The following is a 19,459-nucleotide window of genomic DNA, read 5'->3' on the forward strand; positions in this document are numbered from 1 at the left end:
ATGTATGGCTGCCTAAGCCATTACCTCTTACAGAGGGAGTTTTAAAGAATTACAGTTTTCCACCTGATAAACCTGACAGTTTCCTATCTATCTCTTAAACTAGACTCAGTTGTGACTGAGCCACCAGGAGTTGCTTGTAGGTTTGGAAAACTGGTCAGAACTTTGCTCGTTTATTGCAAGGGAATCGAGTCTTATTCCTGTGATGTGAATGGCCAAACAAATACCTCCACCAATTATTTAATAAATATGACACACAGAAATCACAATAGCGTGATGCATCAAATGAACAAATCCACAAGGGCCGTGACGAGGGTTCGAACCTACGTCCGAGAGGCTCTCAGACGCTGCTCAGTCTAGGGTCGATTAAGGCAGCGTCTGGAATGCTCTCGAACGTAGGTTCGAATCCTCGTCACGGCCCTTGTGGATTTGTTCATTAGATATCATGGCTCTCAAGCAAAATTATTTTCCTTCGCGGCAAGTATAAGAATTATTTCCGAAATAAGAGTTTTCAAGAGGCAATTGGATAAATTGTGGCAGCAAGTGCAGTATCAGCCTGCTGGCAGTGGGGCTCCTGCAGCCTTCGGGTCGCTGCCACCAACAGCCTTGTGGAACAGGTTATCATCAGACAAACGTGGCCTCAGGCCGGGCCAGGTAGACAAACTTGAAACCGACTACTGATAAATTACAGGTAATGTGACCAACCTGCAGATCATGCTTGGTTCATATATTGCTGCCGCGGTGCAGAGTATCTTGAGATGATTTCGGGGCTTAGTGTCCCCGCGGCCCGGTCTCCACTCCACTCCACCAGGCTTCCACCCCCAGGAAGCAGCCCGTGACAGCTGACTAACACCCAGGTACCTATTTACTGCTAGGTAACAGGAGCATCAGGGGTGAAAGAAACTCTGCCCATTGTTTCTCGCCGGCGCCCGGGATCGAACCCGGGACCACAGGATCACGCGTCCAGTGTTCTGTTCGCTCAGCCACCGGCTCCGGTGGCTGAGCGGAAACCATTTAGACCAGACAAGATCAGCTCAAGAGAGCTGCTGGGTTTTGTAGATCAGCTGACTCTCTCTTCCTTACTTCTACCAAATTTGCAATGCATAGTAAAACTGCCATTCATATAAAGAGCAAATATAGTTGCAGTTTACAAGAGAAAAATCATTAAGTAGCGACTACAGTTTGGTGTCATTGCTGTCAATTAATTACTGGTAAAATTTGTGAAACAACTTATCTCCCAATGACAATATTGCTATTGTTTGTAACTTTGTGATCTGTATTTTCCTACTGTGTCAATATGCTGGTCATTGGCAGCTATCAGCTGTGTGTGAGGCCCACCTGACTCATGGCCCAAAATACGGTGCTCTTGTTGTTGTTGTTATAGATTCAGCTACTCTGAACAAGTTCCAAGTAGCACGGGCTATGGTGATCCCGTAGTGGACTTACCTGGCACAGGAGCGGGGCAAGTAGCACGGGCTATGGTGAGCCCGTAGTGGACTTACCTGGCACAGGAGCGGGGCAAGTAGCACGGGCTATGGTGAGCCCGTAGTGGACTTACCCGGCACAGGAGCGGGGCTGAAACTTGTCCGCAATAAGGAGGCTCAGTAAGGATAAAATATATCAAGGCTCAAGGCTATGCCTACTGTTGCTCCACACCCACCTAACTGGAGGGAGTTTTCTAGCGATTGAGGGACAGGGGGAGGGAGGGGGGTTGAGGAGGGAGAGGGAACACTGTGAGGAGGGAGAGGGAACACTGTGAGGAGGGAGAGGGAACACTGTAAGGAGGGAGAGGGAACACTGTAAGGAGGGAGAGGGAACACTGTAAGGAGGGAGAGGGAACACTGTAAGGAGGGAGAGGGAACACTGTAAGGAGGGAGAGGGAACACTGTAAGGAGGGAGAGGGAACACTGTGAGGAGGGAGAGTGAACACTGTAAGGAGGGAGAGGGAACACTGTGAGGAGGGAGAGGGAACACTGTAAGGAGGGAGAGGGAACACTGTGAGGAGGGAGAGGGAACACTGTGAGGAGGGAGAGGGAACACTGTAAGGAGGGAGAGGGAACACTGTAAGGAGGGAGAGGGAACACTGTAAGGAGGGAGAGGGAACACTGTGAGGAGGGAGAGTGAACACTGTAAGGAGGGAGAGGGAACAGTGTAAGGAGGGAGAGGGAACACTGTGAGGAGGGAGAGGGAACACTGTGAGGAGGGAGAGGGAACACTGTAAGGAGGGAGAGGGAACACTGTGAGGAGGGAGAGGGAACACTGTGAGGAGGGAGAGGGAACAGTGTAAGGAGGGAGAGGGAACAGTGTAAGGAGGGAGAAGGAATAGTGTAAGGAGGGAGAGGGAACACTGTGAGGAGGGAGAGGGAACACTGTAAGGAGGGAGAGGGAACACTGTGAGGAGGGAGAGGGAACACTGTGAGGAGGGAGAGGGAACACTGTAAGGAGGGAGAGGGAACAGTGTAAGGAGGGAGAGGGAACACTGTAAGGAGGGAGAGGGAACAGTGTAAGGAGGGAGAGGGAACACTGTAAGGAGGGAGAGGGAACGCTGTGAGGAGGGAGAGGGAACAGTGTAAGGAGGGAGAGGGAACAGTGTAAGGAGGGAGAGGGAACACTGTGAGGAGGGAGAGGGAACACTGTGAGGAGGGAGAGGGAACACTGTGAGGAGGGAGAGGGAACACTGTGAGGAGGGAGAGGGAACAGTGTAAGGAGGGAGAGGGAACACTGTGAGGAGGGAGAGGGAACACTGTGAGGAGGGAGAGGGAACACTGTGAGGAGGGAGAGGGAACAGTGTAAGGAGGGGTGGGGTTGGTGAGGTATGGGTGCTGCGTGGTGGGGGTGGGAAGGAGCGGGGAGGGGGGGATTATGAGGTGATCATTAGACTGGTGTGTGGCTGGTGTGTGGGTGGGTGTAGGGGGCAAGGCCTGGCTGCTCCGGCTTTGCCCCGACACGTGCTGGGGTGTGTGGCAAGACCAAGGCAGCAATTGAACTCATAAACAACTTTGAGAAGCAATGGAAAATTAGCACCAACAAACAAAAGTTCCAAATAATACACATTGCGAAAAGAAACCCGGACCCCATCATCCTTGACAACCAGCCGATCCAATATACGGAGGTAGGCAGAATACTGGGACTTATGATAAATAGAACAGGGATACAAATTCATGTAAGGGACCGACCAAACAAAGCCAAAGCAGCATTAGGAAAACTGAGAAGATTCCAAAGCCTCAGTACTAACATTCAGATCCACCTATATAAGGCTCTAGTTCGGCCGCATCTAGAGTATCCCCCAGTACCACTACACACCATAAAGAAAACTAACATGCAGAAACTGCAAGCAGTACAAAATAAGGCGCTAAGGAGAGCAGCAAAACACCGTCCACCATATGATCAGACAATCCAGGAGCTCCATGAACTCCTGAACATACAGCCACTAAACATCAGACTGCAGCACCAAGCCATCAGGGTATGGAACACCATCGAAATGTTCGAGGACCCAATGTTTGAAAGATTACTCCAAGATGAGACGCCTCGCTCCCACAGCTGGTGGCCCAAGATGAGACGCCCCGCTCCCACAGCTGGTGGCCCAAGATGAGACGCCCCACTCCCACAGCTGGTGGCCCAAGATGAGACGCCCCGCTCCCACAGCTGGTGGCCCAAGATGAGACGCCCCACTCCCACAGCTGGTGACCCAAGAAGAGACGCCCCGCTCCCACAGCTGGTGGCCCAAGAGCCTCGATTCTCAGGACGAAAACCCCGCCCCACAGTATATAATCCCCAGATGAGTTATATATGTGTATATATGAACAGTTCATATATGTGTATGTATGAACAACTCGAGAAATAATATGTATGACAACTCGATAAATAATAATAATAAAATAAAGAGCCTTAAACAGAATAACATGTGTGGAAGCATCGGAGTGTGTATATATGAATGCTACACAGTATTCATCTATGGACATCCATATATGGTGAAACACATGTGAAGAACCTCTCACACACTCACAGCTCCCTGACAAGAGGGAGCCAGCTTAGCTTAGCTGCCAACACCCACACATCGTGTCAGCAAGGCGGACAGCCCGCCGCCTGCTTTCATACCTCTCACTGTATTTTCCACTTCTATACTTCCCTTCACCTATGCCTCTCCTTCCTCTTTACTCCCCCCCCCCCCCCAAAAAAAAAAAAAAAAGGTATGTGGCATTCCGCTTGCTACGAATTTGCCTGAGGCCACAGTACAGTTACAGCCCCGCTCCTGTGCCAGGTAAGTCCACTACGGGCCCACCATAGCCCGTGCTTCTTGGAACGTTTTGTTCCCAGTTGCTGAATCTTAAACAATAACAACAACTTGAGGCCACTAACTCTAGGAGCTTCGACGAGGACAGGACGCTCATACATCAATAAAATGTATTGAAGTATGGGCGTTGAGGTAGAATACACAGAGCTCGGGTGCATGAGGGAACTGTGTGAAAATCAGATTGGGCTTCGGAGTAGCTTCGGGATCCTAGTCAGGGCAGTAGCACTCCAGGTTGCAATTTTGTTTACCATGCCGAGGCACAGTTGACTAAGATGCAGCTGGGAATATCCTGTGCGTAGGCTCGAAACCTCATCACGCCCCTTGTGGATTTGTGCAAGGTGTTCTATTTTTAATAAACTTAGGTGAACAGTGAAATGATAATCACCAATATATATGAACTGAGATTCTAAGATGAGAGAGAGAGAGAGATGTTGAGAGAGAGAGAGAGAGAGAGAGAGAGAGAGAGAGAGAGAGAGAGAGAGAGAGAGAGAGAGAGAGAGAGAGAGAGAGAGAGAGAGAGAGAGTGAGAGAGAGAGAGAGAGAGAGAGAGAGAGAGAGAGAGAGAGAGAGAGAGAGAGAGAGAGAGAGAGAGAGAGAGAGATGTTGAGAGAGAGAGATGTTGAGAGAGAGAGATGTTGAGAGAGAGAGAGAGGGATGTTGAGAGAGAGAGAGAGATGTTGAGAGAGAGAGAGAGAGAGAGAGAGAGAGAGAGACGTGGAGAGAGAGAGAGAGAGAGAGAGAGAGAGAGAGAGAGAGAGAGAGAGAGAGACGTGGAGAGAGAGAGAGAGAAACGTGGAGAGAGAGAGAGAGAGAGAGAGAGAGAGAGAGAGAGAGAGAGAGAGAGACGGGGAGAGAGAGAGAGAGAGAGAGAGAGAGAGAGAGAGAGAGAGAGAGAGAGAGAGAGAGAGAGAGAGAGAGAGAGAGAGAAACGTGGAGAGAGAAGAGAGAGAGAGAGAGAGAGAGAGAGAGAGAGAGAGAGAGAGAGAGAGAGAGAGAGAGAGAGAGAGAGAGAGAGAGAGACGTGGAGAGAGAGAGAGAGAGAGAGAAAGAAATGTAGGGTAATTAAATGTCAATATATTACTACAGGGTAGATGCAGCATGACACAAGGTTAAAAAGTCCCGACCATTACCTTGAATAATACCTTGAATCACATATTAAGCACTAAGTTGATCATGTACAAAACCAGAAGAGAATTATACAGTACCTAAATTACTGGTCGAGGACCGGGCCGCAGGGAAACTAAGCCCCCGAAATCATCTCAAGATACTTACATCCACGGCGCATTTCACTCGATCTGAGGAAAGTTAATGTCTGTCCTTCCCAGAGATCCGCGACGCACATCCACACAGTCTAAAACCCTCAATCCCTATCTGTACTCAGTTTATCTTTCATCTTTTATAGAAGTATTGAGGCGTGTGTGGTCCTTCGGCGTCCTATTGCTGTAGGTTAGTGATCCTCCGGTTGCTGCTGTTCTCACAGCAACGTTGTTTCCTCTCCTGTATAGAGTGCCTGCAGGTTCCCGCCACGATGGTCGCCACCTCACAGTGTTGAACATTTGAGTGTGACTGAAGTTCACGTTTGTTTATAGTGGGCGTTTAAACTATAGCCACAGTTGAGTAGTTTGACCAGACCACACACTAGAAGGGACGACTAAGTTTCGGTCCGTCCTGGACCATTCTCAAGTCGATTGTGTGACCGAATCCAATGGACGGACCGAAACGTCGTCGTCCCTTCACCTTCTAGTGTGTGGTCTGGTCAAACAACTTCAGCCACGTTATTGTGACTCGTCGCCTGCACCACATTTGAGGTCTTTTGTGCATCCTTTTAAGGTGTGGTTAAGTTCTTCACATCTGAAACATTAAGTTGGACGTGGAATGTATAATTCTAGTGTGTGGAGACTGTGGATGGTCGCCCAGGAAGGTAAGGAAGGCTGTGTCTGTACCACTCAGTTCTTCAGCTGTTCTGCGCATAAATTTCTTTACGGTGTAGATCGGAAGTTCATCTATCTGAAGTTATGCTTGGATATCTTCTTCACTAATGTCTAGGACGTAGACATTAGTCACTAATGTCTAGGATATAGATTCTTCGATGTAGCTCAGTCGATTAAGGCAGTGTCTGGGATGCTCCCGGACGCAGGTTCGAATCCTCGTCACGGCCCTTGTGGATTTGTTCATATAGATCTTCGTTTGATTAGTCTGTTACTTAGCAGTTGGTAGCATCTTCATTTCTTCGGATTTGAGTAATGTCAGTGAGCATTGTACTCTGCTCGCTGTGGTTGTGGTCCACTGTGATTATACTTGTTATTTTATCTCTTTATCATGTGCTGTCATATTAAATATCTTCGAAATTGCATTACATATAAGGCTTTCAGTTCTCTTATTATCATAAACACTCCTATTCAAATTGTCTTCAAAAGAAGTGATCAAAGTTTTAATTTGATCAAAGTTTGTAAATGATCAAAGATTTCAGATTAGGAGAATTTGGCTTATGTTGGTTGAGCGTGTGTTGGGACAGGCCGCGTGGGCCTTTGGTCGAGACATTGAATTGAAATTGAAATAAGTTTATTGAGGTATAAATACACGTAAAGGGATGACGTAGCTCAAGCTATATAGCAGGTCTCTATATAGCAGGGGCCAGATTCACGAAGCAGTTACGCAAGCACTTACGAACCTGTACATCTTTTGTCAATCTTTGGCGGCTTTGTTTACAATTATTAAACAGTTAATGAGCTCCGAAGCACCAGGAGGCTGTTTATAACAATAACAACAGTTGATTGGCAAGTTTTCATGCTTGTAAACTGTTTAATATATGTAACCAAAGCCGTCAAAGATTGAGGAAAGATGTACAGGTTCGTAAATGCTTGCGTAACTGATTCGTGAATCTGGCTCCAGGTCCCTATAGAGCAGGTTCCCGTGGCGTAGTGGTAAGACACTCGTCTGGCTTTTCGCGAGCGCTTTGTCCTGGGTTCGTATCCTAGCCGGGGGAGGATTGACTGGGCGCCAATCCTTAACTGTAGCCTCTGTCTACCCAGTAGTAAAATGGGTACCTGGGGGCCGGATTCACGAAGCAGTTACGCAAGTACTTACGAACGTGTACATCTTTCCTAAAGATGTGTACTAATATATTGCATGTTGGTGTGTGAGGAAGTCGTACAAGGCTTTTGATGCTATGTAGGAATAACATTTTTAGAACAACATGTAGGAAGAACATTTTAGAACATAAGCCGACATTATGTCAGCTTTGGTTACATTTATTAAACAATTTATAAGCGTGAAAACTTGCCAATCAACTGTTGTTATTGTTATAAACAGCCTCCTGGTGCTTCGGAGCTCATTAACTGTTTAATAATTGTAAACAAAGCCGCCAAAGATTGACAAAAGATGTACAGGTTAGTAAGTGCTTGCGTAACTGCTTCGTGAATCTGGCCCCTGGTCGTTAAAGGATTCAGCGGGTCGTAATCCAGGGAACATAGGATTAAGGATTTGCCAGAAACACCACGCGTACTAGTGGCTGTACAAGAATATAAGAACTCCTGTGTATATACAAAAATTAAAAGAAATCCTCACCCTGTTCTTGGTCAGGAAGGATCTTGCTTCCTTGGTGGTGCCTGCGCCGCGCCCTAGACTTTTCTCAAGTCTAATAATAAAGTCTATTTCTTACTGTGGTAAACAAAGCGGTGTGGTACGGGCTCGCCATAGCCCGTGCTACTCGGGACTTACATTTCGAGCAGCTGAATCTAAAACAACAACGTAATGTATTTGTTGTGTATACAATCGCCTTCTTTATCCTTCTCAGAGGCGGGATAAAGATCATCGGCTTCCACATGCCTTCAGTTATCCTGTTTTTTACCAGGACAAATTATCCTGTTATCCAGTTATCCTGGTTTATACCAGAACAAATTATCCAGTTATCCTGGTTTTCAGCACGCCGCCTCCTGCGCCGTGGCTGTTCCCAGGGATAAATTCCTTCAAATATAAGATATTTGAATATGGGATATAATCCTATATTCAAATATAGGATATAATTCTATATTCAAATATAGGATATTTTAATATAGGATCTGTATTTTGAATATATAGGAATATATTTGAATATATCCCATCAAATATTGGATAGAATATAGTGGATAAATAAACTGGATTGAATTATCTTTTAATTGAAGATTGATTGAATTATAAACTGGATAAATTATAAACTGGATAAATTATCCCACTGGATAGATTTGTTGGTTTACAATTGCTGTCTCCATTTAGCTCTTCCGATAACAACCAGTTTGCATCTCTACCCAGTAACGTTATCTTGAGGTTATCCTGAGATGATTTCGGGGCTTAGCGTTCCCGAGGCCCGGTCCTCGACCAGGCCTTCTTTTTTGTTACACATCCCCAGGAAGCAGCAGCTGTCTAACTCCCAGGTACCTATTTACTGCTAGGTAAACAGGGGGGGGGGCATCAGGGTGAAATAAACTCTGCCCATTTTGTTTCCGCCTTCACCGGGGATCGAACCCGGAACCTCAGGACTACGAATCTCAAGCGCTGTCCACTCAGCTGTCAGGCCACGTTGCACATAGCCAGTTTCCTCAAGGTTTCCCCACCTGTCCCAACGTCTTGGAGAGAACCAGAAGACTGTTAATATAAGCCAAGACGGTCACACGTTTGCAGTTTCACTGTATGCACCTCAAAGACGGTCATCCAGCGGCGGCGTCACTCTATATGCACCTGAACCGCGGATGTCATTCCAGCGATTCAAGATATCAAGATATCTTCATTCAAGATATCTTGATATCTTCATTCAAGATATCTTGATATCTTCATTCAAGATATCTTGATATCTTCATTCAAGATATCTTGATATCTTCATTCAAGATATCTTGATATCTTCATTCAAGATATCTTGATATCTTCATTCAAGATATCTTGATATCTTCATTCAAGATATCTTGATATCTTCATTCAAGATATCTTGATATCTTCATTCAAGATATCTTGATATCTTCATTCAAGATATCTTCATTCAAGATATCAAGATATCTTCATTCAAGATATCAAGATATCTTCATTCAAGATATCAAGATATCTTCATTCAAGATATCAAGATATCTTCATTCAAGATATCAAGATATCTTCATTCAAGATATCAAGATATCTTCATTCAAGATATCAAGATATCTTCATTCAAGATAACCTCAAGATAACCAGCGAGCGATGTTCCCTTGGCTGAGTCGTATATGCCACATGTTCTCACAACCAATAAATGTGGGAGAAATCAAGTTATAAGATGTAGTATCTTGCACGAATATGCTCTAAATATTCCCCCCCCCCCCCTCCTCCTCTGACATGTGTAAGTGAAGCTTAGCATTTAAATCAGATAAACGCTTGTGCAACCACATCATGCAGACGATGAGTCACAATAACGTGGTTGAAATATGTTGACCAGACCACACACTAGAAGGTGAAGGGACGACGACGTTTCGGTCCGTCCATTGGATTCGGTCACATAATCGACTTGAGAATGGTCCAGGACGGACCGAAACGTCGTCGTCGTCCCTTCATTTTCTAGTGTGTGTGGTTTGGTCAACAACCACATCATATTAATGTAATTGCTGTAGCAAGGCTTTAAGATGAACGGAGATAATAACAAGCACGTGAGATGGAGATAGGGAAGAGGGAAAGATAAATTAAAATTTAGTTAGACGTAAGTTAGACGTAAGTCTTGTGCATATTGGTACACATCGTACCTTGTCCTCTGTGTCGTCACTCGTTTAGTATCGTTTCAATCACACTTCATCATCTGTCACTTTCAGCCAGTCACCCGCACCCTGATCTGTCAGTCATAATGGTTTCCCATTGTTGGGGGACAGGTAGCCTGGTAGGCTCTCTTAAGAGCTCTCTCGTGGCTATCTTACGACAATGACTGACTTTCATCATGATCTAACCGACAACAGCTGTCTACCACTTAACTACTTACTACTAGGTGAATAGGCGCATCAGGTAAAAGTAAACATGTCCAAATGTCTCTTCCTGCCCAGGATTCGAACCCATGACCATTGGGTTGTTAGCCGTCTGTGGTGATCATTGCGCCCTTCTTGCTCTTTGTGTACTAATTTGTTCCCCGTGAACTTACACGTAGTATATATATATATATTATATATATATATATTATATATATATATATATATATATATATATATATATATATATATATATATATATATATATATATATATATATATATATATATATACACTTTTTATTAATTATTTTTCACACATTGATGGTCCCCAGTCTTGCTACCTTACATTATTTACATTTCCCCTTGTGCTTTCCAGTGAGCCTTTCATGCGGCGGAACCACGTTCATTCCTGGTGTCTCCCACGACAGAGATCCAGTTGAAGCCCTACCAGCGGGCTCTGGAGGTCCGGCGACAGTGGGGAGAGTTGCTCAAGCGCTTCGCCCAGATCCCCATTAAGCCCCAAGACGCCCGCTACGCTCACGAACCCAAGATGGTGCTCAGAAGAAACGTTTTCTTTAGCAAGAGAGACGAGGTCAAGATCAGGTGAGGGGGTTTGGGGGACTAGGGGACAGATTCACGAAGCAGTTACGCAAGAACTTACGAACCTCGGGCCAGATTCACAAAGAAGTTACGCATGCACTTACGAACCTCGGGGCAGATTCACAAAGTAGTTACGCAAGCATTTACGAACCTGGGGCCAGATTCACAAAGTAGTTACGCAAGCACTTACGAACCTGGGGTCATATTCACAAAGTAGTTACGCAAGCACTTACGAACCTGGGGGCCATATTCACAACTCAGTTACACAAGCACTTACGAATCTGTACATCTTCTTTGGCGGCTTTGTTTACAATTATTAAACAGTTAATGAGCTCCGAAGCACCAGGAGGCTGTTTATAACAATAACAACAGTTGATTGGCAAGTTTTCATGCTTGTAAACTGTTTAATAAATGTAACCAAAGCCGTCAAAGATTGAGGAAAAGATGTACACGTTCGTAAGTGCTTGCGTAACTGCTTCGTGAATCTGGCCCCAGGTTCGTAAGTGCTTGCGTAACTGCTTCGTGAATCCGGTGCCAGGACTTGAGTTTGGGAAGCAACAATAGTTCTTTTTCTCATTGATACGTCGCGTTAATGTGAGTTCTTTATACTCACCTAGTTGTGCTTGCGGGGGTTGAGCTCTGGCTCTTTGGGCCCGCCTTTCAACTGTCAATCAATTTTTTTCCCCACACACACACATTCCCAGGAGGCACCCCGCAGCAGCTGTCTAACTCCCAGGTACCTATTTACTGCTAGGTGAACAGGCTCATCAGGGTGAAAGAAACTTCCCATTTGTTTCCGCCAATGCCGGGGATCGATCCCCGGACCCTAGGATTACAAGGTCTTTGTGTATTTGAGGAGAAGCATTGAGGGGTAGAACTCTTATACTACAGGAAGAGTGGACAGCGCTTCGGATTCGTAGTCCTGAGGTTCCGGGTTCGATCCCCGATGGAGGCGGAGACAAATGGGCAAAATGTTTCTTCCACCCTGATGCCCCTGTTCACCTAGCAGTAAATAGGTACCTGGGAGTTAGACAGCAGCTACGGGCTGCTTCTTGGGGGTGTGTAACAAAAAGGAGGCCTGATCGAGGACCGGGCCGCGGGGACGCTAAGCCCTGAAATCATATCAAGATAAGATATGCTCATAAGATATTTGTTCATAAGATGTGCTGGCAATGTGTGAAACCTTGACTTGGCTTCAGTGGAAGCCTCGGGAACCCCCTAGAGGATTCAGCAGAATCCCAGGTTCCATTACTTTAGTATATCGTGGTCGTGGTTTAGGGCATGTACTTGGGAGTACCCAGTGTGCAGGTTTGAATCCTGCCATTGGCTCCAAACTGAATTTCTCAACACTAGGTGGGTTATGTGAACACTAATGTCCATGATTAAGATTGGGTGATGCAGCTCACGTGTATCTCTTCTGATTCCTCCTTCTCCTCCTCACTCCCTCTACTGCTAATACTACTTTCCCTGCTGCTTTTATCTCTACTACTAGTACTCCTTCTCTACCCCATTACTACTTACTACTAGTACCACTAATAGTAATAGTATTACTACTCTTACTGCTGCTAAGCTCACTCGTTCAAACGTGGGTTGGACATGCATGTGAGTTGGATTGGGTGATATAAATAGGAGCTGCCTCGTATGGGCCAATAGGCCTTCTGCAGTTAGTGTCCCTTTTGCTCCCCTTGCCACTTCGGGGGGAAGAGGGTGTTGGAGCTTTGGAGCCCAGCGACCCAGCCACAGGGCATGGGCCGCGTAGGCCCCGCGGCAGTAACCTTGTTCTTATGTTCACTCCTACTATTACAACTAATCCTCGAAACGTGCACTAAGCCCACCACAACCACCAGCAGTTGTTTCTCTTGATCCACCAGAGATGCAAAGATCCTGGAGTTGCTGTACGAGGAGGCGCAGTGGAACATGCGCTCGGCGCGCTACCCTTGTGAGCTCTCTGACTACGAGATGTTGGCGGGCATCCAGAGCAGACTCGAACTCGGGCCCTACGACCACACCACCCACACACCCTCCTTCTTCAGGTGAGAACCACTATGGTGTTAAGGAAATGATGCTTTGGATTTCGTAAGCGTTTGTCCTCACCTTTCTCTCTTGTATCTTTTTTGAAATTTATCATTTTCTTTAAAGTCTTATTTTTCGCCTTTATAAACCTCGAAGGAGAGATTTACATATCAGCAAGAATATATTAAGATGCTGAAGACACCACACTCAGTATTCTGACAGTTATTGCCAGTTCCCTTATAGTTTGATTTTACAAATAAATCTTCCTACATATTCGCGTAATTTCTTCTAATGCAAATGTTTACTTTGATTCATATGTAACTCTACCTGATACTTTTCCCGTCGCCTGCAGACGTCGACTGTTGGATTACCTCCCTGAACACGCATGTCGGCTCAAGTTCAGCGACCTGGTCAGTTTTAGCAGTAAGTCGACGCCGGAGATCCGCATCATCGAGCAGTTTCGGTCCATCCCCAGCAACGTGACGGCCCGCAAGCTGGTCAGAAAATACCTGGAGTTCTCCTGGTCTCTCCCTTACTACGGGTACGTCCTGAGTCACAGGAGCAAGGCGGTGAGGGGTCTTGCTTCCCCTCCTTGCTGCGGGGGGGGGGGGGGCAAGGAGGGGGTATTGCGCCCCTCCTTGATGGGGGGGGGGGAGCAAGGAGGGAGGGGTTTGTGTCTTGGGCTAGAAATAGAACAGGGGAAGCTTTTTCACCCACAGGGTTATAAACCCATGGAACTGCCTACCCGCTGAAGCCGTAAATGCCAAAAAACTATTGAGTTTTAAAATCTACATGGAAAAGATCATAAAGGCAAATGGGGGGGACATTCGATAAACCGCCGGCTTCCTGCCCTCGTCGAGACCACTAGGGGGTTAGTTCCCCTCAGGTAAACCTGAAGCTGTAAACCCAACATTATTTGACAGGTAGAGCCGGGTCAGTAGAATCAGGTGGGGAGGAAGAGTTTTGGCTTACCTTCATAAGGCTCCATTTTCCAGGATATTTAATATTATATTAAAATCTCAAAATGCGATTATTAAATTAACCGCATTTTGCATAACTAATTACTCGCTGCACTTCCGGCACGTCTTTAAGACAAATTAAAATGTTATTTATGGTTACTCGCAGCAATTAAGGGGTTTATAAGACTCCGGTATAACCTAAGCTAACATTAAGGGGTTTATAAGACAAGTCTTTCGGTCCAGTCTTTCATTGCTTTCATGTCCTATGTGTGGGTTGGGATATTTGTTTCCATCCACGTTGTTGCTCATTCTCATGTTTAGAGTGTGTTAAAATAAGTACATAAATGCAAGAATGTATTAAATCCATATTTGTGGCGGGTGTGTTTGTGTGCAGGAGTGCGTTCTTCCATGGCCAGATCGAGCAGCCGACGCGAGGGGTGAGTTCGTGGCTTCCTCGTCCGGACATCGCGGTCCTCGTCACCATCAACGCCACCGGCGTCACCGTCATAGACCCCAACAAGTCGGTAGGTCTCAGTATACCATCTCCTCCTGCATGCTGCCTTTTACACATTGCAATATTATTTAGCTTTCAGTTGCAATATTATTTAGCTTTCAGTTGTATATATGAGCATTCGTACTTGTTTACCTGCTGTTATTATGGCAGACTGTGTTGCTGAGCTTGAGGTACGACGAACTATCGTGGGACTTCGCCAGACCAAGCAACGAACGGAGCGCCACATGTCTTCCCTGCCTCTTCCTGCAGTTCGCCGTCGTCGAGAATGGCAGAAGATACTCTAAGCTCCTACAAATCTTCTCCAAACAGGTGGGGGTTGGGAATATGTTACGTGAAGCTGATGTTTAACGATAACATGTAGCACTTTACCCGTGTTATGATTACAGACAAACTCAACCACACACTGTAGAATGGAAATGAAAGTAGGAAAAAAACAAATAAATTGCAATAATAGGCTTTCATACAGGAAAGAGGATGGGAAAAGACATCAGCTTTAACAGGACCTGTAAAAATATCTGCACAATACATACATTGCACATATTTCCCTCATGCAAGGCTCTCAGTACCCCCCACCCCTCCCACTATCACTCTCCCCCCCCATTATGAGTCCCCTATCCCCCCTCCACCAACCCACGCACACTTAGCATTCATTGATAGGAACCAAACCAGTATACACTCCGCCTAGACGTTACACAATTACAGACTAAAGCAACATTTGTGTCTCACTCTACGAGGCAGTTATATCATGTTTGTGTACAAAACAAACGACTGTCAAGTCATTTTGACGGAAATATATATATTTAAATGTTTGAAAATGTTTTTACGGTGAAAGTAATGTGAGATTAGGCAAGGTTACTGTGAGAATAGAGGCTGGCACTATTAACAACGCTATTTACAGGACATAACACATCAACTAATTTTAACTCCAGGTATAACTATTATTATTGATGCAGGTTATTAGCGGCTGCGGTCACCAGGGGCTGCGACTGCTCTCTATATATGTACGGAGTTATTGTTGTGAGGGACGTGGTGGGTAATATTATGGTGGTGCCCGCAGGCCATCATGATGGACGCGCTCATCAGCACCTTCGTGGAGGAGCTCAAGCGGCGGGCGGCCCAGTACCCGGACGACCTGGAGGGCCACATGCTCGACCATGGCACCGAGATTGATGGTCAGTGTGTGTATCTCTCTCTCTCTGTCTCTCTCTGTCTCTGTCTCTGTCTCTCTCTCTGTCTCTCTCTGTCTCTGTCTCTCTCTGTCTCAGTCTCTCTGTCTCTTTCAGTCTCTCTCTCTCTCTGTCTGTCTCTCTCTCTGTCTCTCTCTCTCTCTGTCTCTCTCTGTCTCTCTCTCTCTCTGTCTCTCTCTGTCTGTCTCTCTCTCTGTCTCTCTCTCTGTCTCTCTCTGTCTCTCTCTGTCTCTGTCTCTGTCTCTGTCTCTGTCTCTCTCTGTCTGTCTCTCTCTCTGTCTCTCTCTGTCTCTCTCTGTCTCTGTCTCTGTCTCTCTCTGTCTCTGTCTCTGTCTCTCTCTGTCTGTCTCTCTCTCTGTCTCTCTCTCTGTCTCTCTCTCTGTCTCTTTCTGTCTCTCTCTCTCTGTCTCTCTCTCTCTGTCTCTCTCTCTCTGTCTCTCTCTTTCTGTCTCTCTCTCTCTGTCTCTCTCTCTCTGTCTCTCTCTCTCTGTCTCTCTCTTTCTGTCTCTCTCTCTCTGTCTCTCTCTCTCTGTCTCTCTCTCTCTCTCTCTCTCTCTCTCTCTCTCTCTCTCTCTCTCTCTCTCTCTCTCTCTCTCTCTCTCTCTCTCTCTCTCTCTCTCTCTCTCTCTCTCTCTCTCTCTCTGTCTCTCTCTCTCTGTCTCTCTCTCTCTGTCTCTCTCTCTCTGTCTCTCTCTCTCTGTCTCTCTCTCTCTGTCTCTCTCTCTCTGTCTCTCTCTCTCTCTGTCTCTCTCTCTCTGTCTCTCTCTCTCTCTGTCTCTCTCTCTCTCTGTCTCTCTCTCTCTCTGTCTCTCTCTCTCTCTGTCTCTCTCTCTCTGTCTCTCTCTCTCTCTCTCTCTCTCTGTCTCTCTCTCTCTCTGTCTCTCTCTCTCTGTCTCTCTCTCTCTCTCTCTCTCTCTCTCTCTCTCTCTCTCTCTCTCTCTCTCTCTCTCTCTCTCTCTCTCTCTCTCTCTCTCTCTCTCTCTCTCTCTCTCTCTCGTTTTCAGTAATTGAAAGGTATAAAAAGTCGTAATTTGAAACTGAAAATAGGTGCAGAGAGTCAGAATTCAGCTCAAAAATCACGGTCAGGAGTCAAATTTCCGGCGTTTCAGACATTTTGAAAACTGCAGGGGGGGGGGCGTTTGGGCAAAATATGAAACGTTGCCGTTTTCAGTAATTAACATATTTTCGGTATAAAAAGTAGCAATTTGAAACTGAAAATAGGTGCAGAGAGTCATATTTTTGACTAAAAAATCACGGTCAGGAGTCAAATTTCCGACATTTCAGATATGTAGAAAACTGCAGAGGGGTTTGGGCAAAATATTACCGTCGCCGTTTAAAGTAATTAGCATATTTTCTGTATAAAAAGTTGTTATTTGAAACTGAAAATAGGTGCAGTCAGAATTCGGCTAAAAAATCACGATCAGGAGTTATATTTCCGAAATTTCAGATATTTTGAAAACTGCAGGGGGGTTTAGGTAAAATATGACCCATCGCCGTTTTCAGTAATTAGCATATTTTCGGGGTAAAAAGTCGTAATTTGAAACTGGAAATAGGTGCATAGAGTCAGAATTCGGCTCAAAAATCACGCTCAGAAGTCAAATTTCGGACATTTAAGATATTTTGAAAAGTGCAGGGGGGGGGGAGGGTTTGAGCAAAATATGACCCGTCGCCGTTTTCAGTAATTAGCATATTTTTGGTATAAGGAGTCGTAATTTGAAACTGAAAATAGGTGCAGAGAGTCAAAATTCGGCTCAAAAATGCAGCTCAGGGAGTCAAATTTCCGATATTTCAGATATTTTGAAAACTGCAGGGAGGTTTAAGCAAAATGTGACCCATCGCAGTTTTCAGCAATTGACATTTTTTGGAATATGAAGTTGTAATTTCAAAATGAAAATAGGTGCAGAGATTCAGAATTCGGCTCAAAAATCACGATCAGGAGTCAAATTTCTGACATTTCAGATATTTTGAAAACTGCAGGGGGATATGTGCAAAATATGGCCTATCGCCGTTTTCAGTAATTGGTATATTTTGGGTATAACGAGTCGTAATTTGAAACTGAAAATAGGTGCAGAGAGTCAGAATTCTGCTCAAAAATCACGCTCAGGAGTCAAATTTCCGATATTTCAGATATTTTGAAACTGCAGTGGGGTTTGGGCAAAATATGACCCATCGCCGTTTTCAGTAATTAACATATTTTCGGTATAAAAAGTAGTAATTTGAAAATGTAAATAGGTGCAGAGAGTCAGAATTCGGCTAAAAAATCACGCACAGGAGTCAAATTTCCGACATTTCGAATATTCAGAAAACTGCAGGGAGGTTTGTGCAAAATATGACCCATCGCCGTTTTCAGTAATTAAAATATTTTCGGTATAAAAAGTAGTAATTTGAAAATGAAAATAGGTGCAGAGAGTCAGAATTCGGCTAAAAAATCACGACCAGGAGTAAAATTTCCGACATTTAGAATATTTTGAAAACTGCAGGGGGGTTTGGGCAAGATATGACCCATCGCCGTTTTTAGTAATTGGCATATTTTCGGTATAAGAACTCGTAATTTGAAAATGAAAATAGGTGCAGAAAATCAGAATTCGGCTCAAAAATCACGCTCAGGAGTTAAATTTCCGACATTTCAGATATTTTGAAAACTGCAGGGGGGTTTGGGCAAGATATGACCCATCGTTGTTTTCAACAATTGGCATATTTTCCGTATAAAAAGTCGTAATTTGAAAATGAAAATAGGTGCAGAGAGTCAGAATTCGGCTCAGAAATTACGCTCAGGAGTCAAATTTCCGACATTTCAGATATTTTGAAAACTGCAGGGGGGTTTGGGCAAGATATGACCCATCGCTGTTTTCAACAATTGGCATATTTTCCGTATAAAAAGTCGTAATTTGAAAATGAAAATAGGTGCAGAGAGTCAGAATTCGGCTCAAAAATCACGCTCAGGAGTCAAATTTCCGACATTTCAGATATTTTGAAAACTGCAGGGGGGGGGGGCAGATTTTGACCCATCGCAGTTTTCAGTAATTGGCATATTTTCGGTATAAAAACTCTTAATTTGAAACTGAAAATAGGCGCAGAGTCAGAATTCGGCTAAAAAATCCCGCTCAGGAGTCAAATTTCCGACATTTCAGATATGTTGAAAACTGCAGGGGGGTTTGGGCAAGATATGACCCATCTCTGTTTTCAACAATTGGCATATTTTCGCTATTAAAAGTCGTAATTTGAAAATGAAAATAGGTGCAGAGAGTCACAATTCGGCTCAAAAATCACGCTCAGGAGTCAAATTTCCGACATTTCAGATATTTTGAAAACTGCAGGGGGGTTTGGGCAAAATGTGACCCATCGCAGTTTTCAGTAATTGGCATATTTTCGGTATTAGAATTCGCAATTTAATACTGAAAATAGGCGCAGAGAATCAGAATTCGGCTTAGAAATTACGCTCAGGAGTCAAATTTCCGACATTTCAGATATTTTGAAAACTGCAGGGGGGTTTGCGCAAAATATGACCCATCTCTGTTTTCAGCAATTGGCATATTTTCGATATAAAAAGTCGTAATTTGAAAATGAAAATAGGTGCAGAGAGTCTGAAGTCGGCTCAAAAATTACGCTCAGGAGTCAAATTTCCGACATTTCAGATATTTTGATAACTGCAGGGGGGTTTGGGCAAAATGTGACCCATCGCCGTTTTCAGTAATTGGCATATTTTCTGTATAAGAACTCGCAATTTGAAACTGAAAATAGGTGCAGAGAGTCAGAATTCGGCTCAGAAATTACGCTCAGGAGTCAAATTTCCGACATTTCAGATATTTTGAAAACTGCAGGGGGGTTTGGAGCAGATATGACCCATCACCGATTTTAGTAATTGGCATATTTTCGGTATAACGAGTCGTAATTTGAAACTGAAAATAGGTGCAGAAAGTCAGAATTCGGCTCAAAAATCCCGCT

General features: G+C 44.9%; 1 protein-coding gene across 5 annotated transcripts in view; it reads left to right on the plus strand.

The window, feature by feature from the left end:
- LOC123750348 (FERM domain-containing protein 8 Bili) overlaps positions 1-19,459 on the plus strand; it is a 77,696-nt gene that overhangs the window by 37,079 nt on the left and 21,158 nt on the right. For all 5 annotated transcript variants that reach the window (XR_011230014.1, XM_069333834.1, XM_045732473.2 and 2 more), the window contains exons 6-11: positions 10,670-10,844; positions 12,713-12,874; positions 13,207-13,395; positions 14,208-14,337; positions 14,478-14,636; positions 15,385-15,499. Coding sequence is in view for 4 of the 5 variants with exons in the window: in XM_069333834.1 (XP_069189935.1) it covers positions 10,670-10,844; positions 12,713-12,874; positions 13,207-13,395; positions 14,208-14,337; positions 14,478-14,636; positions 15,385-15,499 (930 nt within the window). In the remaining variant the exon portion in view is untranslated. The remainder of the gene's footprint in view (positions 1-10,669; positions 10,845-12,712; positions 12,875-13,206; positions 13,396-14,207; positions 14,338-14,477; positions 14,637-15,384; positions 15,500-19,459) is intronic.

This window comes from Procambarus clarkii, chromosome 4 (assembly GCF_040958095.1).
Source record: "Procambarus clarkii isolate CNS0578487 chromosome 4, FALCON_Pclarkii_2.0, whole genome shotgun sequence".
NCBI classification, from domain to species: domain Eukaryota; kingdom Metazoa; phylum Arthropoda; class Malacostraca; order Decapoda; family Cambaridae; genus Procambarus; species Procambarus clarkii.